Raw genomic sequence first — 27,666 nt, 5'->3', positions numbered from 1 at the left:
AATGATTTTTGCATGTTTTCATTTGAGATATTTTTATGTATTATTACACATTTGTTTGGAGGATACATGCCATTTCATTCACTTTCAGTAGATCTGTTCATTGTCTGCAGGTCCTCAGAGCAGCATCTTCAGAGACACTTAGATAAGAGGTATATGCTCAGACAAAAGAGTTAAATAAATTGAAACGCCAGTGACTGACATTGATGAAGTTGACTAACAAGGGTGACATTGACGGTCTGGTCCAGCTGCTTCCCTCCCTCCCTCCCTCTCTCGTGTTTGACCCAGTTGATGTCAAAGCTGTGTGCAGTACAATGAAGTCAGTGTGTTGAGAAATCACCATGCTATCTTTTTTTTTTGGAGAAGACAATTTTAGGAATTTTTGCTTTATTTACAAACAACTGCACACATATGCGTGCCATTATATTAAATAAAATGCTATTAACTACCATAAATAACCCAGAGTTTATTTTGTGGCACACCAATATTTGCTGAAAGAGCAACGTGCACCGTGCTATTTTATCAAGCAGGCTGCCGAGAGTCATCTGGTCAAACGTCAGAATATTTGGGATCTGTTGTTCATGAATTCTTCCCTATTTAGATGGTGTATTAAAAAATAATAGCCGTGTGAATTGGTAAATAGTTTGGTTCGAGTTGCCTTTTGTCTAGGAAAAACCCTGAGCGATTACAGATCAATTAATTAGTATGTAGAAAGAATTAATGATGCTGGCTTTGTTAAGCTGATCCTGAAGAGTGCACAGCAATGATGCCTTTGAAGAGAATGAACGATAGAGAGAGAAAGAGACATGAGGGAATAATTAAAGTCAGCTCTGTGTGTGAGTGTGTGTAATGGCTGTCAGCTTTACCCAGTGAGATTTGAATAAGAAATAATGTTGACAATCAAAGGATTAGGTGGGAGGACAAGTTTTAGAGCCTAACGGCTTGGGTGACACGAAAAGACAATTTATGAATAAACCATAAACTAAAAAAGCTAATGCAGATGGTGGTCAGGGATGTGAACAGCTCGGATGGTGAATTATTGGGTAACACTCAATAACTCTAAAAGTCATTAGTTAATGCATGAACTGATTTTGAGCAAAGGTAAAACTCTCAAACCGTTCTACTATGCTGCAAATCCTATCAGGATGCATGATACATTAACTGTACATGTGATCTGACTTCCAGCTGTTTTTATAATTGTTTGCACTTACCTATATTTACACACTGAATGTGCTAATATGCATGTGTTGATTCAAGGGAGGAGGAGGCCTTGCAAAAATATTTGAACTATCTCCTACTCCTGTTATGGTAATGAGTGTTATGTTATCTTGTGATAAAATCATCAAACAAACAACAAGCACTTGTCAGGCACAGACAGAAGTGAATTAAAAGGCAATGACCTCCTTTGTGGAGTCCCTAAATTATTTGTCTTATCGCATGACGAACTAAGGATGGCCTGAACCAACTGGGGGTGTTTATTTGCTGGCATGTTTGATTTTCTTTCTCACTAATCTCAGACTCTGTTGGTTCCATGTTTGAAGTCTGTGGATGTGCAACCAGCAGCGTCTGTGTTTCAGCATATCAAAGACAAACCTCAATGTTTCAGGAGCAGTACAGTAGAGCAACAATAGTTAGAGGAACATAAAAAAATGGGTGTGTGGAGCTACATGTCAAATTAGAAATTTTATCTGCATGTCTATATTGTCAGAAAAACAGTCCCTGTACCTGAGCCCTGAGAGTTAATGGTCCCATTGTAGTGTCTTATTCTAACTGCAGTCTCCATGTTTACTCTACATTGAGTGTGATTAAATTCCCATTTTTGACAAGACTCATTGTTAGTTCCAAAAATGTTTTTAATAGTCATCTCATGTAGATTAAACAACAACATGATAGGTTCAAAGAAATCAAATCTCAAAGCTTGATGTCCATCATGTCCATTCCGTAAAGGATGCTCCTGAATATATCTTGGTACACACGGGGCCAAACCACTTGGACAAGGAGTAATAATCTGAAAGTTTCATGAAACTCATTTTAAAATTTGAATAACTGAGTTGATATACATACAAGTACAATTTAATTACAGTTATCTTTTCGAAGACCTTACAGTATCCATAAACAAACAACAAATAAAAAGTCGGCCTAAGTTTATTCTGTACAAACAAGCCAAGCCAAAAGAACCATGAGTTGAACCATGAGTGGGAAAACACAGTTTAAGCAATTGTGTTTTATAGTGAAGCAGAAGTTACAGTCCTACAGTGTATTTATTAAGCAAAAAAAATATGGACACATGAAATAAAACAAAACAAAACAAAACAAAAAAATTGCAGGGATACTAAAATAGACTACAATAGATTACACAACACTACATATGCAAAACTGAATGGGTAATTTCAAACACTGCCTAATTTACATTTTTGTAGCTCACCCACACATGCACACAAACCCACACACATACACAGGAGTGCTATATTTTGCACTACCAAATAGAAATATTTCGATAAACGGAACATTTTTACCACATGTGTGACCATTATTTGAGTAAAATGCCATCCATTGTTATTATGATCCCACAGTAATTCCTCATGTGAGTTACAAGACATTTAAAAGTAATTACAGTAAAAATACACTTTCATAATAAGCAATGTACCATGAGAAATATGTATAAAATAGCTTGATAAGAGTAATAATAATACTGCTTTTCTGCTTTTTCCGGATCTCATCTCTGTCCCCCATGAGTTGTAATGTCACTTTGTTCCACGAGATCAAAATAGATATCACAGAGTAAGAAAAAGCTTCCCATACAAATCCAACTGTATAAACATTATACTAAGTTCTTGCTAGGTAAAGTTCCAAAAAAGCCGAAGTGGAAAATGAAATGCACTTTTTCTTTTTGACTGCCTTTGAAAATGATTATTATAAAATGACTCTGCAGTTAGACTTCCCATTATGAGAGAGCGAAGGCAGGATGTTGGCGGTTGTGCACCTTTGGAAAAGACAGAACAAACATATTCAATTCCTAATTTACCTATACATCCTAAATACAAGTTTACATTCCCAGGTTTCACGCACGTCATCTTTTCTTATCTCCATCACCTGCCAGGCTATACCCGCGTGGTAGAGTGGGTGCTCGGCAGGCCTGCAGAGCTGTAACCCGCAGGGAAGGTGCTGTATGGACTCATGTTGGAGAGCCCCATGAGAGAGTTGGGGATCATTGTGATATTGTTGGGGGTCATCAGAGGGATGTCGTCAGGGCAGCGGCGTTGGGTAAGTGAATAGTCCAAGCTGGGCGAGACGTGAAGGGGATTGTGAAGGGCCTCACACTGATTCCGTTGCCGGGACGACAGTGTTTCATCCACGGTGGTGGTGTGACTCACGTTGTTGCCTTTGCTGTCACGTTGGGGACTGGCCTGCTGGGACGTGTCCTGTCGACTGCGCTTGTCCTTGCGGTAGTAGAGAGCAGCGAAGGCCAGGACATTGAGGAAGAGCAGTGATGCCCCTACAGCAATGGTAACGCTGAGCTCTGTGGAGTAATCTCTTGGGTTTGGCATGATCAGAGGACCCATCTCTCTCCCTCCTTCACCGTCACTGTGGGCAGTGGATACAGGGGCCCGTCCAGTGCTGCCAGACCTCTTGCTGTTTGACTGAGTGGGATCCAGTGGTGTAACTTTAGTGGTCGTGGAGGAGTAATGGAACATGTCGTGGAGGTTGTAGAGATGGGGTACCAGATGTTTCCAGAAGGCCACTTTGGTGGCACGATAGTGATCACGGATACGAGGTTTCAGGCCAATGTGCAAGTACAGCTGGTCATAGGGGTCGTACTTAGACCAGGCTACCTCCTCGAAGCGGTTGGCCTTGGTGTGTATGAACTTGGTGTCCTGTGGCACAGGCTTGTTGGGATCCCTAAAAACACATCATAAAAAAACTTGGGTCATAAAAAATGACTTTGTTGGGAGAAAACTACTAATGCACAATATTATCAAGTTGTGGATTTTGTTTCCCAAATGCATGATTTAGAACAAGCTCCCATGTATAACAAGAGTTTACAAAAACAAAAATGTGTTAATGCATTTTTTTTTCTACACACAGCGATACACAATACAATGAATACTAGTTAGTGTTTTACAAGTGTATGATTCTAGTTACTTACTAGTTGACTACATTTAAATGTACTACATTGTTCATTATTTCAACTGCATCCTCCTCTTGCCATTCCAAATGCAAATACAAAACAGAAGAATTTCATTAAGAGAGAGGTGAAAAAGTTCAACACAATGTAATATCACCATCTTTCCTCAAGGGCTCAGCATTCCCTCATCCCCACGCACAGCAGCATACAGTGACCTGCGCTGCGTTTCCTCCTACTGCTAGCAGTATCGTTACTGCTGTGCATTCAATATGACTCCAGCAGGGTAGCAGGGGACTCTTCTACTACAGTGAAATTCACTTAGGTGTCGCTTATCTTTAAAAACACACAGCAGCAAATCTTTGCTCTCTATATGACAAATTGTAAAACAAGCCATCAGGATGAGAGCTGCAGAGCTTCATTTTTTTGCACTTTCGGTGGCTTATTTTATCAGTGCTGAGTCAGAGTTAGTGTAATATCCGGTCAACATCAGACCACTTGTCTTGAATAATAAAGTCTTCTTTGATAAGAACTGGTTATTAAGCTAAAATATATTCTGTTCTTAGAATACTTTAAATGTCACTGCTCCAAAATGCACATCTTACAGGTACCTACTGCAAAGGAAATCTATGGATAGACCCATAGAAGATGGTTATGATGACAGAAACATTTTTCATCTCTGTAAAACAGATATACTGTGAATGCTTAGCTTCCAGAGGGAAATAAAGCACCTAAGCTAAGAGTAAAGAATCACTCCATCTCTGCTTAACTTAATACTCAGATCTATACAGTGCCTTCAGTAAAGACTATTTGGCACCAGCAAACATAGACATACAGTACATGATATATCTCCGTTTGCTTACTTGTGCCACCCCTACTTGAAATAACAACTCACAATAAAGTTGGCTGGGGTTTATAGAGTGCATCTTAACTGCCTCTTCAATTTTTCTCTTCAACGTAACCTTTTTGTTAAACACTGAGGGACTGCTTCAAATGTTTATGTGCATTAGGCTGTAAAGTTTTAAATCCATCACCTTTAGGAAGTCTGCCCAAAGTGATGAAACTTTGTTATGTGCATAAAGAGACATTTTACAGAAGCCTAAACACAAAGCTTAAAAAAAGAGACAACCTGACATTTAAAAAGATGGGGCTTTCATTAGATGGAGTCTACAGAATTGTGTGTACTCTGCTGTTTTCTCAGCTACAGTAATGTGACTCTATAGTGGAGTATTACCTGATTTTTCTTTAGCATTTGGTGGTGTATATGTAGGTAAATATTTCCTGAGCACACAGTTTTATTCACGTATGTGTGCAAATCTAAGTCGTCTTTGCATCTACGTTGTTGTCAAATCATTTAGAGCAAGAAGCGGCCTTAAGTACAAAGAAACTGTAAAAGAACTGATATTATTTGATAAAAACCAAAGAATCACTTTGCATGCTCATGTTCTTGTCGACTAACAATAGAGAAAAAGAGATAAGGCTGGATGACCTTAAAGTGGGAGTTCAGCCTGCACTTAATTAGGAAGCACTACTTTAGGATGAATCCTACATTCTTTTAATCAGGGTGATAAAAGAAGGGTAAGTGTAGCACAAGTTAGAGGCATAACAGCTCAACACAAATTAGGTCTGCAGAAGTAAAGCTAGTTATGCACCCTGACCATTTCTAAGTCAAGACAGGTAAGAGACACTGAATGTGAGTCTAATGCACTGTAGCTCCAGCATGTGTAAATGAGGAACTTTCACGTTAACATGGACTTTGTTATGTCCCTGGATTTGTTGTTACTCACCCACTCTTAGCGAAATTGGTCCAGTAAGTCATAACCACAGCGCTGAGCATGATGTCATTCCTGGAGAAGTTACAAGGAAACAGATCAGTTGGGCCCACCATGGGGATGCCAAACACGTAAGGCACCTCATCTCCGTGCGCTGAGTCTGACCACACAGGCTTCATAAGGCTCTGGCAGTGGTGGTAGAAGGCGTAGAAGTATGTAGGTGAGCCGTACCGGGCGTGTAGGTCAGCCGTCACTACCGACGGCTCCACCCATTGATGGTCGGTGAAGAGAGCCACCAGTGTCTTCCTCCTGGTCTCTGGGTTGTCCTTGTCAGCCCAATCTGTGTACATGAATTTAATTGTCTCCCTCAGTGTGTCCTTCCCTTCTGGGTAGCCGTACAAACTGTCCACAAAGTCTGACACAGCAAAGTCAAAGTCGCTGCCAGACACGCCTTCCTCCAGGTCCATCACATTCTCCACAAAGCGCAGGCCCTCTCCCTGATTAACCCCCAGCATTATATCATAGTTAAGGAACTCGCCCTGCTCCATCAGGATCTCCGGGTCATCTGGGATGACGTCTCCATCAATAACAGGGCCGAAAGCCACGCGATATCGGGCAGGCTGGATGTCCTGTTCTACCAACTCCTTAGCACTCTTCTTCTGCAGGCAGGAGACCATTTCCATGGTGTCCAGCACATTGCAGCCAACCCTCTCCGCCAGCATGCGAGTGTACTTGACTGGTTGGTAGTTGACAGCCCAGCTGGACAGGGCTGAACCACTTTGGATAATGGCTCTGTGAAACAAACCTTTAGACACAAAAGTCAGGACAAAAAGACATAGGACAAAATCCCAGAGAACGGTGGTTAGTACTTTAGCAGCTATAAATGCAATCGCAAAAAACGACAGCCACAAAAAATATATACATAAACCATAGTTCAGACTTGGTGATGAGAAGCAACTTAGTTATGCAACTGGTAGAAGAAATTTGCTAGTAATAGGATGTTTGTCCCATCTACTGTTTTTATAATGATAAAAAAAAAAAAAAACATCTATTACAATATTTGCTTTTCTCTGTCGATGCTCTTATTAGTTTTATGCTGTGTCATTGCTTTATGCAAATGACAGTGAAAACATGTCAAATTAATGATCAATTTGCAGCACTGCTTCTGTGCAGAGGTGTCTAGTTTCCCTACACAAGATATTCCCAGACGTACAGTAATTGTAGAATTGTTAATACCGTGTGTCTAACAAGCTGCATAGCTTACACACAGACTTCTGATGCCAACTGTGCAGTGGAGGATCTGTGCACGGAGCCAAATATGCAGTAACCCTGATCCCTCAATGTTGATATAGTAAACATGCCGTTCCATTGTTCATAGGCAGTGCGTCACCTCTGTCTCTGGGGATTTTGTATCTAAACCTAAAAATGACAAGTGAAATGTATCAACACAAAAAAAATAAAAATATTCTGCTGAGGTTAAGGCAAAGCAGTTGCTGGAGAAAGAGTGCAGGGACAGTGTCACTTTCTCCTTCCTTTGCTGTCATTTATTTGAATTTTTTTAGGGCAGCGGCTAGCTAGTCTACTTCAAAGACAGCCGGAGGTCTTTGTGCATTTGCTGCAGTCCAGCCAGGGCATCAAATACAAACCTCACAAAGGACAGCTGCTGCAGCCTCCCTGACATTGATAAAAACACACAATTTCTGCCCTTCTTGTGATTCTGTCCAGCATCAATGGGAAGACCAGGGCAATAAAACGGCAAAGATAAGAGGTTCAATTCCCAGTGGGCCTCCTCTATTGAAACACACACCTTTGATTCTTGTAAGGAGCTTTGAATGTGTTCACCAAATGCGACCAATTTATCTTTTTAGTGTACATCCTGGATACTGGTTTCCTCTATACATTTAAACTAATATTAATTTTATTGTCTTTAAAAAATTATATTACAACCATTGTGAATGAAGAGAATATGCAATTTATCATTAAAGCAAGCATATATTTGTGGGGGAAGAATTCATTCTTGTCCTGCTTCAAAGATTTACCACCCAGCGAGGTAAGTAAAGGAGGGAAAATAAAATGTGATCCTGAGAAATTAAAATATTAATCAGTGGTAACAACAGATGGTCACAGGTGAATGTGATGGTATGCTGAAAACTTTATAATGCCGGTGGACTTTTTTAAGAGCTTCACATTTTAAGAGGCAAAGCTTTTACACTGATTAGACAGGGTAGAGAGGAACACAAGCACTCACTTACTTAACAAATACCCCCTTTACCCTACTCCCATATCATAACACTTCTCTTCTCTGGAAGATCATTTAGGTCTACACTTAAAACATAGAATGAAATTCCACAAACGATCAAAAATTATTGTTCAAAGAGCAACACTTACATTGTCAAGATAAAAAATTTTGTTGAGAAAAAAAGAGAATCTTACAACACAACCTTTGTGGATTATGACATTGCTTTTATGTAGCTACACTTTTCTGCATTAATTACTACTTGCATTAAATCTTGTGACAGACAGATTCTTACCCTCGGAGTGATGGGACAGTGTTAGCAGACTGACGCAGGATGCACCAATTCCAGATCCAAAGACTGTGATGCGGCCTGGGTCTCCTCCAAAGTAACCAATGTTCTTACTGATCCAGCGGAGAGCTTGAATCTGGTCCAGGAGCCCATAGTTCCCTTTTGCTGCCTGGTCACCAGTACTTAGGAAGCCTGACGTACACAGAGACACAACAGGGCCAGTGGTGAAATAGAAATCCACAGTATCCAGTATTTCACAGCTTTGATCTAAAGTTGAAGCCCAGCAGGGCATCTGAACGAACTGACACTGTTTCCCCTCAGGTGCAAATATGCCTTTGCTCTCTCCCACTGCACCCCGACTACTTTAGTCAACTCCTTGTAATAGCTTTCAAGCAGCGGAGCCCCTCAGAAAGTGATCAGGTCTCTGCTCATCAAATGTGAATGCTCTCCTTGCAACGATGAGTTCATAACATCCAAGATACATAAATAAATAAATCTTTATCTCGTTTCTACTTCTTTAAACAAATTAAATGAAACTACACAGAGGTCAGTGGTGCTCTTACAATTGATACAATAATTTATTTCCTTGTCAAGTCTCATCTAGAAAACTGTTTGGAATGTTAGACATGGGGAAAGCAAAAGACTTTTGACCTTGTGAATCTTGCTACCCTGCACATTGTATTTAAATCATGAATGGCAAAGGCTGATAATCTTGTTCAGATGAAATAGATCCATCTAAAGGAAGCTAAATTGGATTTAAGTATGGGTATAACACAGCTTTTGTGCAACAAGGACAAGGCATGACAGGTATTTACATCACTTTTCCTCTGAGGACATTTGTATGCAAATCAAGCTATGCCACACTACCAGGATCTCACTTACTTACAGTGCATTTTCTCATACAGTTTTACGGTTTTCTCTTCTGTAGTTTAATAATGTCAGTTAATGATCACATAATACCATAACTATGGTTTATTCACTCAGTATAAACAGGGCTGAATAGCCCATGTGAAATACCATTAAACTATGTAACCACACAGACACTGTCATTACCTAATATTCCAATTCTGTAGTTGAGCGTGACGACAACGACATTTCCATAACTGGCCAGCACGCTGCCATCCATCATGTTCCCAGTGCCCTCCATATAGGAGCCTCCATGGATGTAGACCATCACAGGTCGAGCTTCAGAGTCTCTTATATCTGCAACGTCAACATACACTCATGCTGAGCAAACAACTGCAGAGGCAACAGTAATGAAATAGGGAATTAATGGAGCCCTGTTACTAAAACTTTATATCCCAACTGTTCAGTATGAGGTATGAGTAAAGACTGCTTAGAAAAGCGGGCTAAGAAGCAGTGGTAGTCCTGTGGTTTAGAAGCTGTAATGACATTCAGAAAAATGCATGGTAAATACACTCTGACAAGGGGAGCATGAATAAAATGGTCAAATATATAACGGCTTCAGTGTTGACCTGTACTCTGTGCCATGTAATTCTCTGGATTATAGATAAAGAGAGAAAAAGAGTATTGATTTAACCTGTAGTTCAGATTTTTACAGTTTAATTGATAATATGCATGCACAAGAATACAAAGTGAAAAGCAACTTGTTATCTAAGATGTAAAATAAAAAGTGTGAAAATCTGTGTTTCATGTTTGAATTTTGTTCTGGATCGGTGTGTATTGCAGAAGAGATGTAGCACTTACTGAAAGGACTGCAACAGTGTTTGATATAAAGCAAGAGATGCAGTAACAGCAAGCTTATATAATCATAAATCAGATAACATTTTCTTATTCCACTCAAAATAAAAGAACCCCCCTCGGTTCCTTTAGAAAGTAAAAAGTGTAGCTCTTCATCCACCAAACTCAAACTAAAACATTCCATGCATCAAGACTTTGAGCTCTTAAAAATACCTTCAGATATATGAGTTTCAGCATGAGAGAAAGCCGCTCCCTTTTTCTTGTGTTGGCTCCCTGGGATTCACATGAGGAGAAAAAAAAAAGTACAGAATTCAAAATAGCATGGCTGGCTGTGCTTCCTATTTAATTTACAGTCCAATCAAACTGACAGAATCAGGAGAACAAAGATCCATAAATTAGACGCAAAAAGAAGATTAGGCTATTTACATATAGTCTGTTACACTTTTCCTTGTAATTGCTTTCTGACAATTGCTGCATAGATGACATAAAATCTTTGAAAATGTATATGACACAATCACACAGGACTAGTTGTATGAGTTAGAGTACAGTTTCCCAGTAATACATGTTTGTACTTCCATATTTGTGCAGTAAACAAACTGTTGTTCCTTGTTAGATATTTGGAGAAGCTGGCACATGGTGTATGTACATGTACACAAGCACATGCTCCACAGTTACCTCTGAATGGTTAATTATCTCCATATTGTTATATTGATCCAGCTGCCTCGGCTTCGACGTGAGTAATACATTTTACTAGCTCATTTTATCTCCCTGCACAACTATATTCAGGCTGACTGTCATGTCGATTCTTCAGCTAACCACTGCAGGATAATTACTAAATATATCAGCTATATGGTTAATTAATGACTAATTAATAACTTCTGACATGAGCAGAGCATCAAGCCACAAAAAATAAATATCAAATAGTGTTAATTTTCTGAAACCTACTTTCATCTATGGCAAAAACACTATACTGGAGATAAGCAAAAATGAGGACAACAAAGGTTTCACATCACTGAAACAATAAAGTAAGAGAATGCTTGAGGTGTGTTTTAAATAAACAATGACAAAAACATCTACAGAACCAATGTTTGGATTATTAATGCAAATGCAAAGTTTTATTAACCTGTTTGTGGCGAGTGAGGAGGCCTTCAGGCAGCAATCGGACCAGGAGCTTTATAAAACGTGGGCAGCACCATTTTGGTCAAATACATCTCAGGCAGGCTTGTTTATCTGTTGTTGCTACGTTACTATAGAAACACGGTTCAGCGTTGAATACTGAATGTTTTTGTATTACATCGAATGCTTGTGAGGGAGGAAATATATTCTCAGAGGTGATGTTTTACTGGTGTAATGAAGTAACCTGAATTGGAGAGATCGGTTTGTCAGCACTAGCTTTAGAGAAGATACAGAATTATTGCGGTGTTACATTGTGCTGCTAATCTACAGATTCACACCAGACACACAAACGCTCCCTTGCTGGTTAATTTCACAGTTCTATTAGATATAATAGGAAAGGATCCAGCAAGCGATAGACAGTTGACTCCTGTACCTCACTAATTGGCCCCCAACAGACACAACTGTCTGAACAAAGCAGTGCTTTTGTAATTTTTTTGCAAACAAGGAAAGCAGGCACTGCTGACTTTACTTTAACTCTTAAGTAATTTTTCATGTTTACCTTGAAAGGTTTGTAGGTGACATCCAAATGTGCCACGCTCATAATTTTAATAGGTGGAAATTAATGCTTAGTTTAGGTGAACCAATATTTGCACACCACATTAACTCAACAATATATTACTGCGTACCTATTGATGGGGAAACAAACACATATCCCTGTATACTGTTTATTTTTGCTTCTCTCAGTGGTATCAAGGCAACGTCTTCAGTTGCCACGACTACCAATACATGACTAATTTCCTGCTTATCAATCACAACATCATTCCATACATCAAATGGAAAATGACTGCAACATAAGTCAAGGATGACATTGCTTTTGATGCTAAATCAACTCTGGGTGGCAGCAGTGATATGAGCAGCACTCACACACACATGCTATGATGATAACAGAACAACAGCTCCATGATAACATGATGATCAGTGGACAGGGAAAGTCATTGCTGACAATTTTACCACAACAACTCACCATCCTCTGTCGGAGCGTAGATGTTTAGATATAAGCAGTCTTCACTCTGATCTTGAATGTATGTGGCTACTGTGTCCAGGTTATAGGTGAACCATATGGGCATCATGATCTCTGGCACGGTGTTGTGGATGTTTTGAGGACACACAGGCATGAAGTGGGTAGCATTCTTGATACCTGACCAAGAAGAAGGCTGCTCAGGGGGCATGAAGCGCTTCTCGCCCACAGGAGGAGCAGCATAAGGGACCCCCAGATACTGATCAACAGGCCTGAGCACCTCGCTAGGCACAGGAACCCTGAGGCCTCGCAATTTCCCAAACTGGGTGGTCACTGTCGGGTAGAATTTCTGGCTTGTCGCCTTGGTGAATGACCAGCAGGAACATAATATGCACCAAAGAAGAGCACAGTGGGTGATGGTTACAGTCCCTTGCTGATGTAGCAGGTGTGCAGGCAACAGATGGTCTCTAAACGTAGCCAGCCACATGGTCTGGCCAAGACAGCGCCCTTTGCACAACACAAACGCACACTGTAATGTCTCCTCAGACCCGATGCAGTAACCCTGTCAAACAGACATCACTCACTGGGGCTTTGACTGCGACGGTTACACCTCAGCCAGGTATGGCGTACCCCCACTTCCACTTTTCATTGCAGTGAACTAAGATCTGAAAACAAGATGATTAGAAAAACGAGACAAGAAAACATCAGAAGTGCAGACTAACTTTTGATAAAAATTATTATCTTCCTCTGGTCCTTGGGGATCTAGATTCATATTGTTATATAAGCTTAATATCACTATGTCACATCCGCTGTAACACTCCAGTGCTGGTAACCTTTTGAGACAAATTGCAGTCTTAAAGATCAAATTTGTGCTCTTACATGTAAAAATTACTGAACACTGATCTTTATGTATCAGTGGAGAAGGCGAGAGGAGGAATCGGAAAACCCATCTGCTGTGATGTTGGCGGGATGCTGCAAAACCATCTCAAGATAAAAGGTGGTAAGCCCTTTTCTTATGTAAAAGCAACAAAGTTAACACAGAAGAAAACAAATCTAGGAAAGAATCACCTGACTGGATTGTGATGTTTCACTTTTCAAAACATAAATCGGGGATGTACCTTTTTGTTTGCTTAATTTGAGGACTGCACTAACACTGTCAGCTACTGACTTCGACGATGCATAATTGAAGTGTTAAACATTCTCAGAACAAGCATGTCTGATGGGACCACACCAGCACCAAACCTTGCTCATAAAGCAGAGTAATTGTAGGTTAATTGAAAGACTTGAGGAAGGCTTATAGGCAACAATAGACCATTTGAGTTCAATGCCAGAGGAAACAGGATCCATTGACACTTCTCTTTGAGAATTAGATTTGATGTAATCTATATCTGCTGCAAATCCAATTTTTCTACTTTTCACGTCTTTCAGCAAATTGTTATGAAAGGAAAGAGTAAGGTGAGCTTTCATTCTGCTTTTGTCATGATGAGAAATCTGTTCAACTGCTTTCTAACACTACATCCATTGTTTCACAGCATAAACAAATATCATACTGTATATAACTGCCTATTCACACTGGTATCTTTGAAATCCTGGTGAATCCACATTGTTCTAATTTCTACATGGAAAAATTCCTTGACTTTGGAGTCGTTAGTTATTCTAGGAATATTGCATAGATATGAATAGATTTATTTTTACACATGCATAATCTGATTAAAACCTGCAGAAACAAATTGCAGTCTTGGTGCATTGAAAAATGATAACTAGTTACTGGTTCATCAGTGTGCATGCTTCAGTAAACAGGAGAGTACACATTCACTCATAATTGGCTCTGCATACTGTATGCTAAATGAAGTATCAAATGTAAGGTCACCCATGGAGAATTACAGGAAACAAACTGTATATTTCTTTTTCCAATTAACTACTTTGTCCAGAATTTATGCTATCTTAGTCATTAGTGTAGGGTAGCACTAAGTATAATATACACAACACCAGGTTCTCTCTGGATCATCAATAGACAAAGCAAAAACAAGCTTGTTAACCTAATCAAATGTATTGACGAGTGCCACCTCCAACATTGTCCACGACTGCAGCTAGAGGCTGTGTTTCAATCTGAAGAATCTACTGGGAACATTTTCTTCCTTTGAGTATGAGGAGCTAATTAACCAAAGATGCGGTGCCTTAGCTTTTCTCTTTCCCTGCATCATTTTATTTACACCAGCAGGAATGTAAACACAAATAAAGGCAGACCACTCTGTCTATTACAGGTGTAATGGATGCCTAATGCGAACATTGATACAATTTGCCAATTTAAAGAAAGAGCTATATCAGAGGTAATATTACAGACTTCATTTGAAAAATATTGTACCCTAGGGTGGCTTTGTCTGCATTAATTAACACATGTGAATGTTCCCATAACCAAAAAAGAACAAGTCTTGTTCCATTCCCTGTCTATTCTATGACATTGTGTACAGCTACCAAAGCGTTAAATTGGAAAAGACAGTGAACCTGAATTGTTTGGAGAATTGGGCACATCTCTTTTGGTTTTGACCTTATGCTGATAATAAATCATCTGGATTTAATTTGGAGGTAAAAATACTCTCTTTTCAAAGGAAAATTGGTTTGAACTGATCAAATTAGCAGTAAAAGGATGTACAATTGGCTTCACCAATCAGACTTGGTTAGTTGTGTGTAGCTTAAGAAGCTGCCCTGGCAGTAAGGAAATAAGACACTGCTGGGGCTGCAGCAGATCAAAGGCATAATATGAATTCTTAAATTGAGCGGCATTTCCTTTTAAATTACACATGCATTCACGATATTAGCATCAATAGATTAGCAAAAGGCTGCTATTTGACATCAAATCAAACACATAATTGAATTAACAGGAATAAAGCTAAGGTAGCATCTTAATGGTTGTGCCTGATAGACAATACTTTCATTTGGTTTCAGGGATTGGACTGCAGACAATCAAAACAGCTGAATACTGCTTTCAACTAGGCGTAAGAGTATTCCTTCTCCAACTTACAGTCTGTGATGTGACAGATGTGGATAAAAGCTTTAGGCTATAGCTTACACAAAATGGGCCAAGTAATAAAAATGAGCCATCATTCAGTCAAGTTTGATGCACTGCAAGTTCAGGGGTAATTTAGACCAGCAATGCTCCCAGAAACAGGAAAGGTTGGAAAAAAACATGGGTGAAATATTTCTTGTCAATTATATTCCTGCTATAACTCAGCAACTGAGTGATATTTTCAAAAAGCTAAATGTTTAACAAGCAGAGCACATTATTTTATTAGACAATGTTGCGCCAGTCAGCTGTTTATGTATGACAGACTTACAGACCTAGGTTTCCTACACCCAAATACTTTAATTGCCTCCTGACTGACTTGATCCTAGTTACAGACCTATTAGAATAATTGTTATAATCATGTTTCACTCCCACCATTACTATCTCTACACACACATCATTGACAGACACACAATTCAACACCAATTCACTACTAATAAAAATCTCTGGGACAGCATTATCGATTAGGTTCTGGTAGCCTGGGGGCCCATTTGAGAAGGAGCCTAGTGTGTCAGACAACAGTACAGGACTCCTAATGCCCTTGTAATTCGACTGTTGTGAATCCAACCCCGTTTTTGTGGATTCCCCCAATGTCCCCCCCTTTTTTTTTAGCAGTCCAATAAAGGGGAGAAGCATTGATGCAGAGACGACTACCTAGTAGAAAACATGCAAGCAGCGCTCAATATACTGACCAGTGCTTTCCAAAATAATGCAAGGACCCTGATCCACGGAGAAAAACCAAAAGCCACAGCCCCATCCAGCATCGACAAACTGCTGTAGTGTGCGCGCTGCCTCACGTTGTGCCTGGGAAGCTTGTTTAATCTAGGTCTAGGACGGTATAATGTTGGATGAAATGGGGGAAATGTGGCGAGCCAACAAACGCTCCAACATTTTTTATTTTTTATTTTTTTATTTCTAAATCGCTGAGCAATCACTTTAAAAATGAAACGATTAGCTGAGATGCTAGTGGTCAACCTGAACAAAGATTTGTCCTGAATCATTAGGTTAACTCACCTGCTTTTGCAGAAGGAGATACGCGCTCCATCTCGAGATTTCCTCCCTACCATGCCCGTCAGTTTCGACAATGGACTGTGTGTTGAATTATCCCCCTCCGTGTCGGTATCAAGCACACGGATCTTCACTCTTATCTCTTTGCACAGTCCGTGTGCGTTGCGCATTCACGACGCCAAGGTCAGGATCGCCAACGGTTTTAATGGAGCGCCCACCATAGAGCTCTCTCTACGGCGCCCACTGCCAGCGCGTTACTAGGCAACCGCCGGGATACGCCAGTGCATCACCCTCCAACAACCGAGAAAATCCCAATTTAGAAACCAATCAAACTAATCACCTCAACCTCGGACAGCACTCACACTCACACGGTTCGAGCTCGGGCATTTGACCATCACACAGAGGAAACAAGTGTGGTGAGAGTACATCCCATCTCATTGGGTGCAGGCCTGTATAATGGGGGTAGAGTAAGGTAAATTGCAAACCATTCTCCAATATGATCTCTGACTGACTTGTAATCTGTTTTACATTTTTAATTGTAATCATTGCATGGCTTTGAAGAGTGTCCCACATGTGGTGACCAAACCTTTTTTTCTCAAACCACAATGGGAATTTAAATGACAAGCTATGGTGAAGTGTCTTGCAATAACATCCCTCCAACACCAGCCCCCCCCCCCCCCCTTATTTAACAAGCAGGCTGGATGGGCAATGCAACCACTGAGAGGCAACATGACCACACATGGTATGAAAAGGCTTCTGTCTTTCTATATTCTCTTAAATATTCTTTATTTAGGGATTACGCTGCAGATCATTCATCTATTGCACGGTTTGCTAAACACAGGAATCTGCTTCCAGACAGCTGCTGACAGAGCAAACATTTCCCCACATATGCTTTTTTTTTTTTTTAATGCCCAGTGGCCATTGCTGTGCATGTGTAGAGCAGAGGAACTTTCTTTAGAGTCCTTGAGAGAGGGAGACTGCCTAGTGATATCTGTTTCAAGCTAGGTTACAAAAGCAAGGATAGTTCTTTTTACAGTAAAAACACCCACATTTATTGATGCACAAGCTTGGAACAAACTCTCTCTCTTCCTTCCTCTCTCTCAGTTAGTGGCTACAACTGGCAAAATAAAGAAAATGTTAATCATTAACAAGTAAATACAGCCATTTAGTTTTAGTATGTGTGTCTTTATTTGTGATGGCAGATTTGATTCGATACCAGTCTTGTACTAATCTGTGGAGAGATGTTCAGCCATTTGTCACAGATGATTCTTTTCAGCGGCTCTTTGGCTGCAGGAGGGTTTTGTTGCTCTACCTTTTTATAAAATACTCCAAAGATCTTCTATTGGACTCAAGTGAGGGGACATACTTGAGTTGAAGTGTGTTTAGGATTGTTGACTTTGTTGGAAAAGTTTTCTCCTAACAATTTCTTTCAGAAAGGGGATGTTCAAAAGTGCGTTATAGACTTATTGCATCTTTCATCTTCCCTCCATCTTTTACACTCGGCTCCATGTCAGCTCATTGCCACCTCCATGTTTCACAGTCGTCACTGTGGTAGTCCCGAGCCAGATCCACACCAAGCATGCTGGACCCCATCTGATACATACAAATTTATTTTGGTTTCATCTAACCAAAGAATGTGCAGCCAATATTCATCGGGCTTCTTTTCACTTTCTTTGGCAAACGTTTAATCTTGCAGTTTTTGTGCTGTCCTGTGCCAAATCAGAAGCACTTAACAGTCTGTTTTTTGTTGAGCAAAGAGCAAATTATACATAGGTCATCTGATATTTTGTAGGTTATGTCACAAATGTGATTAATGACTTTAAGTTAACTGATGCATTCAAGGTTACCTGTGATTTTAGCTGGGTGATATCCCTGAAATATTAACCTTAAGAGGACAAGGTTTCTGTGATGTGGACCAGTATTGCCATGTGGCATATAATGAGTCCAACAAGTTCACTTTGATAGGAAAACATCTTAATTAAAGACACATTTTACTGTCCAGCTATTTGCAGTCATGGACAGTTTCTAAACATGAACCCTACGCGTAGGCTGAAGCTACTTGATTAGAAACAAAGATAAAGCAGCATCCGTGGCCACAGGTGTGCCAGGATATCTGTTTTCCTTTTGTGAGAATAAGAGAGGGGTAAGGAGTGGAAATAAGGTCTTATCGTAGATATTTTCAGCAGGGTTAGATAATCCTGTTCTACTAGACAAATAAAAAAAATGATATATCTAACTGACAATTGGTATCTGTGGTCACAAGTGTGTGCGAAAGATTAGGACCATGGTCACTCTGTGGAAAACAGGAGGTTGTGCTCACCCCAATAATCTGATGACTGAGTACTACTTCTCCATAGAAATGAAGGGAACCAGTTGAGGTGTGTTGTGAATCTGATAAAAATGTCTTCTAAGTAGAGGAGAAGCGTATTCCTAGCACGTCCACCTGGGACGAAAACATGGGGCAACGCAATGAAGGGATTACATGTCCCATCTTGCCAGGTAAGACCTGTGGATGCTTTAGGAGGGAGTGGGTGGAAATGGCTGAGGAGAGAGATGTCTGTGCTACGGTACTGCTGTTAGTGCAGCCTTAACCCAGCCTTGAACCCAGACCATTTTGCCATACTAAAGTTATCTATTGGCAATTCACAAATCTGTCTCGGTGAAAATACTCCTTTAAGCATTCTTGCACGTGTTTAAAGCATAGCCAGTGAACATCCAGCTCAATTAACTCTTACATACATGTATCCATCAGTGAAGTAGCTTCATCTTCATTCTGATGTGTTTTTAACCAAGGGTCAGTTGTATTATTATTCTTTATTCCCACCGCCCCCCCCCCCCCCATCCCTCTCTTCGCTGTGTTGTTCCTCTGGGCCGACTGCGGCATCTGCTGTGTACTAAGAGGCTACAATACCAGCATGACCAAATAATGTACGGCATACCCAGCGTTCTCCTCAAACAACACAGTACCCATATTACGGATTTGCTACTAGGTTTACAGTTTTTAATGTAGTGGCACTTCTTGTCTCCTCTTCTTGCCAGTGCAAAATAGTTATTTCTTTTATCATAATTATCGTTATTTTTATCGTTATTTTATCTCATTTTATTGTCAGTTTTTAAGATATGTCTGATAATTTCTGTAAATTAATCAAACTAAAATGGCTATCTGTTCCTTGAATAAATCATAAATAGATGAGATTACACTTTAATGAACCCAGGGGAAAAGTGGGTCATGCCAGCTGGAGAGAAAAGGGATCTAAGAGTAAACAGAAACAGCTGCTGAAGACACCCGAGAAAAATAACACAATGGTGTTAGGATGTATGAAAATATGGCGATTTAAGTGAATATAGCCTACTGAGATTTAAACATATTACTAGTCATAAAATAAGCAAATTGTCTAGTCATTTATTTGAAGGTGATCACATTTCAGTTTGCAGATTTAAAGCACAAATGCAATGAATGCAGAATATGCATTACTGCAGATAAGTGATGACACAGAAATCTTTAAACATATGCAAATGTGCAATGTAAATAATTCATACATAGATAATTCTACAGTAGGGGGCAACATAATTAATAATGCACCTCAATCCAAGAATTCAGCTAGGCTGCTTAACCAAGTAGGTACCTATTCAAACTTGCAGTTATTTGTTGTTCTAAAGAAATATTCAGTGCTCATTTTATGCAGAAAAATTGTAGTTGTCAGACACTCCTGGGTTTTCTAAAGTGATGAAGTGTGAGGTAAAGGAGTGACTGGGTTTAGATCCATTCACACTATTTTTTTTTCCACTTATGGCAATAATATGTCTTAGTAATGTCTGAATTTAAAAAGCTCCAATGAATCACCTTTAGAGGAATAAATAGGCATTTCCTATAATAAAAATAAATTTAATTTGGCGGATATGGCTTAGTTTTCATGGTATGGGCTATTTTACTCTCTCCACTGTGATTTACCAAGCAGTTTATATTGTTTTGCAAATGTTTTGTAATTTCGTTTTCCCTGCAGAATACTGTGCACTAACAAATAGGATGTGTGTAAATGGGGCCAATACAGGGTTTTGCAAAATTAGATGACAGCCCAAGGACATCCTGCAAGACACAGCTCAGGGAACAGTACAACAGAGCGACGCTCAGGTTCCTTCCACTTTCCCGTGGTGCACCGCGCGCGCGTAATATGTGGTAGTTATGTTTCATAAACTATTCCATTTAGGTCCGTTGTTACACATACATATTTAAGTTACCTGATGCTGTGTATATTCGTAAGTTAAGCAACGTGTAGTTTGAGAATCAGTAGTTAGCTATTAAAATAGCCTTTTGGCACAAATCTCTGGAGGTTACCGTTGAAACCCGTAACTAAGGCAACGACGAGTGACGTTCCTCGCGGGAAAATAAACGTTAAAACAGCACCCAAACAATGACGTAGCTAGCTGTTAGCGAGTGGTTACTAGCTCACGATTCACTTTAGGAACATGGAGACTCACGACTTTAGGAAAGAGAAGCTTATAGCTCCGGCTGACTTCACCTCCCCAGCAGCTTCAGGTGAGTTGTTTGTTCTAGTCAGGTTTTTAGTAGAAATATTGTTGGTGTCACGGTAACTTGCGTTAACTTAACAGTTGCTTGCGCTAGTCTGCTTTTAACTGCAAAGCTAACCAACATTAGTAGCTAGTTAAATAGTTAACTAGCATTAAGTTAGTCAACACCACGAAGTCGCGGTAACGGGACGGAAGTTGTCGTGTAACTTCATTGACAGTTTAGTGTGATATGGCTGTCATATGAACTAACGTTGCACGACTGCACACAGAAACCTAACTAAGCTAGTTCATTTTATGTTATGTAGGGAAGATACAGGAGGATCTGGTTCCTCCATCGCATTTCGCAACGAGTATCCAGTCTGCTGGAGCAAACAGAGGTGTTAAAATCCAGGGGACACCACCAACAACTTCCTGGATAAACCCAGGGACATCATCTGTCACGGTAACTGCAGGGGATCCCAGTGTTGCCAATCCATGGCTCGCCATCAGTCAGGCCCAACAAGAAATCTTGGAGCTGAGGAAAGAAAATCAGAGGATCATGACGTTACAAGGAGACACCATAAGAGGAAGGATGGTCATGGATCATTCATCAGACCTTAGGGCAAGGTATGCAACAATATATTTAATGTGTTTACCTAAGAAATGCCATTATTGTCTATCTGTTGGGTGACGTAGTCGACATATGCATGAATAACTCCTGTTCCTTAAACACAGATCTGTTGAGAGAAGTGAGCATTGGTCCAGACGGGAGGCAGAGTGGCACCTGGAGGCAAAGAAGCACAAGGCTGAGGCTGAGAGGCTGAAGGGACAGGTGGAGGTGCTGAAGGAGAGTGCAGGGAGATATAGAGAAGAAATGAGAGACAGGGACAGCACCCTGAACAGGTAGCATATATTCTAATGCAATTATGCATTTTACATTATTTATACAACTAAACATTTCAGACACAATAATCTTGTATGACAGACAGAGCCATGAGTTGGAAGCAATGCGTGAAGAGCTATGCAAGGCTAAGACTGAACTTAGCCAACTCAGGGAGGAGCTCATCCACAGCACTGCACAGAAAGAAAAAGTAACCTCTAAGGTAATGTCGTCTGAACTTGACCAACATCACCTGTGAATTAGTGGTGACTCATTTTGGTATTTTTTACTATGACATTTGTTTGACTTGTAGTCTTGATTGTAGCTTTTTGTCACCCATTAGCTTTAATTTACCAAGTGTTACTACAAATCATTTCACATGTGAATATTCTTCTATTTTTAACATTTGTTTTTCTTGTAGCTTGAAAGACTAAAAAATGAATCTTCTGAGGAAATTACAAGGCTTAGGAGAGATGTAGAGAGAAGCAAAGAAGAAGCACGGGATCTGGCTCTGAAGGCTGAAATGGACAGGTTACAGGCTGAGAAGGATGCCAAACAGCAGACTCATAAACTGTCAGAACAGTTGGCGGAAATGCAAAAGAAGCAGGAGGTGGAGGTGTGTGTGCAAGTAAATTGTATGTACATACTGATTTGACTGACCCCTTTTCAACAAAGTGCATCCATGAGCTCATGTCAGCAGGCATCTGTTCTATTAAAGTGTCCCTCAGTTGAACACTACACTTACAGTTTTCTGCAACTGGCCCTTCACTCTGACCTTCCCCAGAAGAGAAGCATGTGAGGGAGAACTACTCTTATGATACTTTCAAGATGTCATTTATATATAATATATATGTGTTGTGCATTGTTTTCCTCTTTTCACTCTCAGCTGCAACAGTTGAATGATTCCCACTGTGCAGAGTTGGGTGCAGCAAGACAAACAAACACCAAGCTACAGGACAGACTTCAATCAATGACCTCAGAAGTGCTACAGCTAAAAAGCACTCTGATGGCGGCATCTACTGAGAGAGATGGGCTGAAAGAACACTTAAGGTGCCATGTTGACATTAAGCCTGAAGAGATTTAAACTTCTTTAACACTTTGTAGTCAGATTCACTGATTTGTTTTCTTTTGATGTTTTTCAGCCAAATGGGACAAGCATTTGAGACACAATCTGTAACACTGCACAGCCTCAGAAATTACATTGGCCAGGTTGTCCCAGAGAAAGGAGAGAAGGAACGATTAAATGAAGCAGTTGAGGTGGAGACAATATAAATAATATTGATTGCAATTAGTCCAATGTAAAGTAATTGGATTGGATGCTTTAACGTTTTTTTCTGTTCAGTAGCTTAAAAGAAGAATGCTAGTGCAAATGGGTATTCGATTTTCATGGATATTGTAATATTTCACCAGTTAAAATGTACATAAAAAGTATCCAACCCTTGTTTCACTGTACAGAGAAATATCATTTAAAAACAATAAATTGATAAAAGTTGATTGCGGACATATTTACCCCTTTAAAGTAGCCCACTTAAATTATCACTGATGTACTTTGTTGGTTAAAGTTTTCGCACAGTTAGTTAAATAAAGATCACCTGAGTACAGTTAATGTGAATATTTTTGTAGTATAAAATATGCCTGCTTCCGGAAGGTCCGATTACAGCATATGCCACATTCCTTCCAGTAACTGAACCATTTAGAAGCAGATATATTTACATTACAATCCTTAAAACACATTAATTGCAATCAGGTGAATTTCATTTAAGTGAAAACCTCCAAGGTACTTGGCTACTTTTTCAGGCATTGTATGTGTGCTTTTTATTTTAATTTTGTACATTTTGTAGAGGTTGAACAAAGAGAAAGCAGCTCTTCAGAAGACCGCAGAGCTTTTGACAGTCAGGCTTAACTCTCTGAATGAGATACTCGCCCTCCAAGAAGAAAAAATTGTGAAAAAAGTAAGTGAGTGTTCTTCATATTACAATGCATGATATAAGCTTAACAATAGTCTGAAGTGCAGGTGTACCCAGTGCATGCTGAACACATTTATGTTAACAATTTTTCAAAGCAAAACACAGGGTTTAAGACTGATTATAGCATTATAGCAATAACATCTCCAGGCATGGCAGCATAGACTTGCAGTAAAACATTTTACCATGGATATCCTATTCTGTTGTGTTTGTTCATTCTACAACACAAGTATAGTGAGATATGGTTTTTCACTTTTCAGTGCACTTTTCTTACTTTTTAGGCTGGTTTTGGCCATTCCAGCTAGTTTGTAAAAATGTGATCTTTCAGAAACTTAAACCTCACAGTTAAAACTTGTATTCTTCAGTATTTGAATGAGACTACACAGTGGTAACTTAGTCTTGAAAAGTCTTCTCTGTAAAAAGAAACAGCACTCATTTTAAAATGCAATATTTGTGTGTGCTTGCTTTGCATATTTGTTTTTGTGTTTAAAAAGACCTCGACAGACCCACTTGTGAAGAATGGATTTGAAGGACTTCAAGTGCTTCAGCTCTGGAGAGAGAAAGTGTTCAAGCTATGTGTCCAGCTTCGGTCAAAAGATATTGAACTAAGAGGAGAAAAGGATACACTTCTCTCAAAAGTAGGAAGATTATCATTTATATTACCAGAGTGTGATCATGTGAGTGTTTTGAGCTATGTTTATGAAGTGTGGCACTGTATTACTCTTTGTTTGAGGTCAAATTCATGGAGCAGCAGCTCCAGCAGGAGCAACACCGGGCTAATGTGCTCCAACACAGTTTGGATGACAGGATAGCTGAACTGGACCTGGAGAGAGTAGAAAAGGATGTAAGTGCTTGGGAAAGTGATGTGATTTGCATGGCTGTCTGAAATTTTGATGATGCACAATAAATATGGGACTGCTTAGGAAAGTGATAAACACTCATACACTCACACATTTTTACCACAGCACAATATGCTGACTTTATGAATATTTTGCTAGTGCAGATGGAGTTTTAACAGCAGCAGTACATGAAGACATTCTTAAAATTGAGCATCATGATAGATTTGTGCAAGACAGTCTATTATATGGATGTGTTATTTTCTTCCCAGACTTTGAGACATGATTTGGATAAGGCTTACAAGGAAAACCTTCAACTGATGACAATGAACCAGAAAGAAGAAGCTGAACTTAAAATTCTGACAGAGGCAGTGCACAGGTAAAACAGCCTATAAGAAAAGAAGGGGAACACAAGTGCCAGTGTTGAAAGTTTGCTCACAGATAAAACACATTTTGGCTTTGTCTTCCAGGTTTAGTCTGGCATTCGAAAACAAAGTGGCAGAAGTGGACACAGCTCAATCAAGGCTTAAGGTTTTTACCCAGAGGCTAATGTTTGCTAAAAGACGAGTGGAGACAGTTCAAGGTATGATCATGCTGGAGGCTGGTTAGATGATTGTAGTGCTTGAGTTTTAAGTGAAGATGGTGAAGAATTTATGTTTTTGCCTTACAGGTTTGTTCATGAGAAGATTAGCTCTGCAGAAAGTTCAGCATGCCAGTAAACGGGCAGATCAGGCTGCTGACAGGTACCGCATAATGTTTAATTATTTTCAGATAATTAACAAGTGGAATTTTCCTGTTTAATTGACTTGTCTTTAGCTCGTTTTAAGACGTTAATGTCTGATGATGTTTCAACCTAACATAGGAAATTTTAAGGGTTCAAATACTTGTAAGCACCACATTTATGGACACATGGACAGTTATCTATTAATCTACATGTAAAGACAGTTGTCTTCTGGCTGTTTAGAATTTATCTTGCTTTATTATACACTGTGCAGTTGCATCGCTCTGCTTGACTTTCTGTTGTCTTGTCTTTGTTGTCTTGCAGCACCACAAACCTCCAGACGGAGCTTAGTTTGGTGTGTGAAGAGAGAGACAAACTCACACAAGAGCTCAAAAGAACCCCAGAGCTCATTGAGAAAGCTCTGGCAGATCTGAAAGAACAGTGTGAGCACCATTACAACTTGTAACAACTTAGTGTAATACATTGTCTGGCAATCTGTCTGGTATCTATGTTTGGATATGTCTCAGTTCACTTTGTACATTTTCCTCAGATGAAAGCAAATTAAGGCGGCAGCAGCAGGACCTAGAGCAGAGTTTGGTGGAGGTCCGGCAGGCGGTGGCTGGCAGAGAGGAGGCGGAGCAGAGTCTGCAGCAGATCCAGGCTGAGCTGCAGGAGAGCAAGGTCAACCTGGAAAAACTCTGCTCTGAGTTGCTCATCCAGCAGGAGCACAGTGAGCGAGGTGAGGTAGCAGCTACCTTTAGCCATAAGACTGTCTACAGCCTTCACTCACTTTAGAAAGCACACTATACACTTCCTGCTCTTTTCCAGAAATGTCCTTTATCACGGTCTCTTTATATTTACACCTGCCATCAATCTTCCACTCCTATCTGCTTTGTAGCTTCTCTGGAACAGTTCGGGATCAATCTGGCCTCTTAGGAAGCTCCTTAACTGTAAACTGCATCAACTGTTATTTGAGGACAGCAGAAAAAGGAGTGAATACTAAAGGGACATATCAATTTCTATCACTTACCAAATGATATGAATCTATTTAGCAATCAACCATAAAAATAATTCTGATGTGCTCCAGATCAGCTATCTGGAACACATCAGAATGAATCTGGAGTTGTATTTGTGGTTTCCTGATGAAAGTGTGTCTCACATTATCTGCTCTGTTTTGGTCTCCACCATCTCACCATGTATCAAAATGTAACTTCTCCACTTTGCTGTGCTACATTCTGTTTTCCAGTGTCATTGTCTAAAGTTGATATTTGCTGTCTATGAAAATTTGGTAATAAATGTAATGAGTCTAGTTTTCCAAAACGTCCATATGTACATATTTTTCCAGATACTGTAACGGGTAATGGTACGTTTGTTGTTCTTCTTTAGCCCTGCTGGAGAAGGTGTCTGAAATTGAGGACCGCTGTGCTGAGAAGCTGCGAGAGATGGAGGTTCAAGTCAATACAGCCAGGAGAGAGCACACCAAAGCAGGTAGCAGGATTAGCACAATTCTGCCTCAGCCAGCAGTAGATTAACACAGGGGACTGAAGTCATATCTGTAATGCAGACTGTGATCTAATATGATTGGAATTGTTTGCACAGTATATGGCAGCTGTTCCCAGTGGCTTTTGTTGTCTGTTTTGTCTCATGCAGTTATGACTTTGCGGCATTTTGAGAGAGAAGCAGCAAGGAAACAGGAGGAGATGAGAGAAACTAAACATTTCACAAGCAACCACACAAAGAGGGAACTCCAGAATAAACAACTTAAGGACAAATACCTAATGCTGGTAAGACTTTTAAAGCAAACAAAAATAAATAAACAAACAAATAAATAAATGAAAAATGCAAATTCTGTTTTAATTTCTGACTTTGTGTGACCTGAATATGCTCCAGGCCACTGCTTCTGAACAAGGGCTGATGAGTGAATATGCAGGTGTTCACACAACAACTCCACAAAACTCTGCTGCTCCTGTGGAACAACAACAAAAACCTTCAGAGAGCAGTTGCTCTTTGGGAGAAAAAGTCCACCTACCTGCAGATGGTAAGAGGGGTCCTAACTCTTCATGTGTGAGACATTCCTAACATGTTCAAAGACACGACTGTGCTAATCAAAGTCCTGTCTGTATTCTGTCAGAGAGACTCCTGTCTGTTTTAGAGGAGCTTCATACTCTCAGTGCTGCAGTGGTCAACAGCTCTGAGGACTCTGCAGATGAGGAGGGGCAGAATGACAGTGTGGGACCACCTGCACAAAGTCTACACAGTTGATACCAGAAGATGGAGGCAATGGACACGCCTTTACATTGTACAAAAGGTGGGCGGTGTTGATGCTTTATCTAATAATGCACAGGAAGTGGAAACTGGGCCAAATATCAGAAGACCACTGCTGGGTGTACAGAAAGATTGAGATGTTTGTGTGAATACTTAGGCTAACTATA

At 39.9% G+C, this 27,666-nt stretch overlaps 2 protein-coding genes across 2 annotated transcripts; one reads left to right on the top strand and one right to left on the bottom strand.

Moving 5' to 3' along the window:
* Positions 1-1,845: 1,845 nt before the first annotated feature.
* Positions 1,846-16,516, bottom strand: nlgn3b (neuroligin 3b). The gene is made up of 7 exons (XM_026370114.1): positions 16,331-16,516; positions 12,259-12,917; positions 10,332-10,391; positions 9,471-9,620; positions 8,424-8,609; positions 5,908-6,697; positions 1,846-3,897 (listed from the first exon to the last, which is right to left on the bottom strand). Exons 2-7 carry the CDS (start codon positions 12,737-12,739, stop codon positions 3,099-3,101), a joined length of 2,466 nt encoding a protein of 821 aa, XP_026225899.1. The 5' UTR covers positions 12,740-12,917; positions 16,331-16,516; the 3' UTR covers positions 1,846-3,098.
* Positions 16,517-20,468: 3,952 nt separating this feature from the next.
* Positions 20,469-27,666, top strand: cchcr1 (coiled-coil alpha-helical rod protein 1). The gene is made up of 19 exons (XM_026373274.1): positions 20,469-20,861; positions 21,160-21,460; positions 21,569-21,736; positions 21,819-21,936; positions 22,135-22,329; positions 22,600-22,763; positions 22,856-22,970; positions 23,555-23,665; positions 24,172-24,315; positions 24,411-24,521; positions 24,786-24,892; positions 24,984-25,096; positions 25,184-25,256; positions 25,559-25,677; positions 25,785-25,973; positions 26,621-26,722; positions 26,885-27,018; positions 27,125-27,272; positions 27,366-27,666. Exons 1-19 carry the CDS (start codon positions 20,792-20,794, stop codon positions 27,494-27,496), a joined length of 2,613 nt encoding a protein of 870 aa, XP_026229059.1. The 5' UTR covers positions 20,469-20,791; the 3' UTR covers positions 27,497-27,666.

The sequence above is a fragment of the Anabas testudineus genome, chromosome 14 (assembly GCF_900324465.2).
Source record: "Anabas testudineus chromosome 14, fAnaTes1.2, whole genome shotgun sequence".
NCBI classification, from domain to species: domain Eukaryota; kingdom Metazoa; phylum Chordata; class Actinopteri; order Anabantiformes; family Anabantidae; genus Anabas; species Anabas testudineus.
The sequence above is the reverse complement of the archived record's forward strand: the minus strand, read 5'-3'. Positions and strand labels throughout refer to the sequence as shown.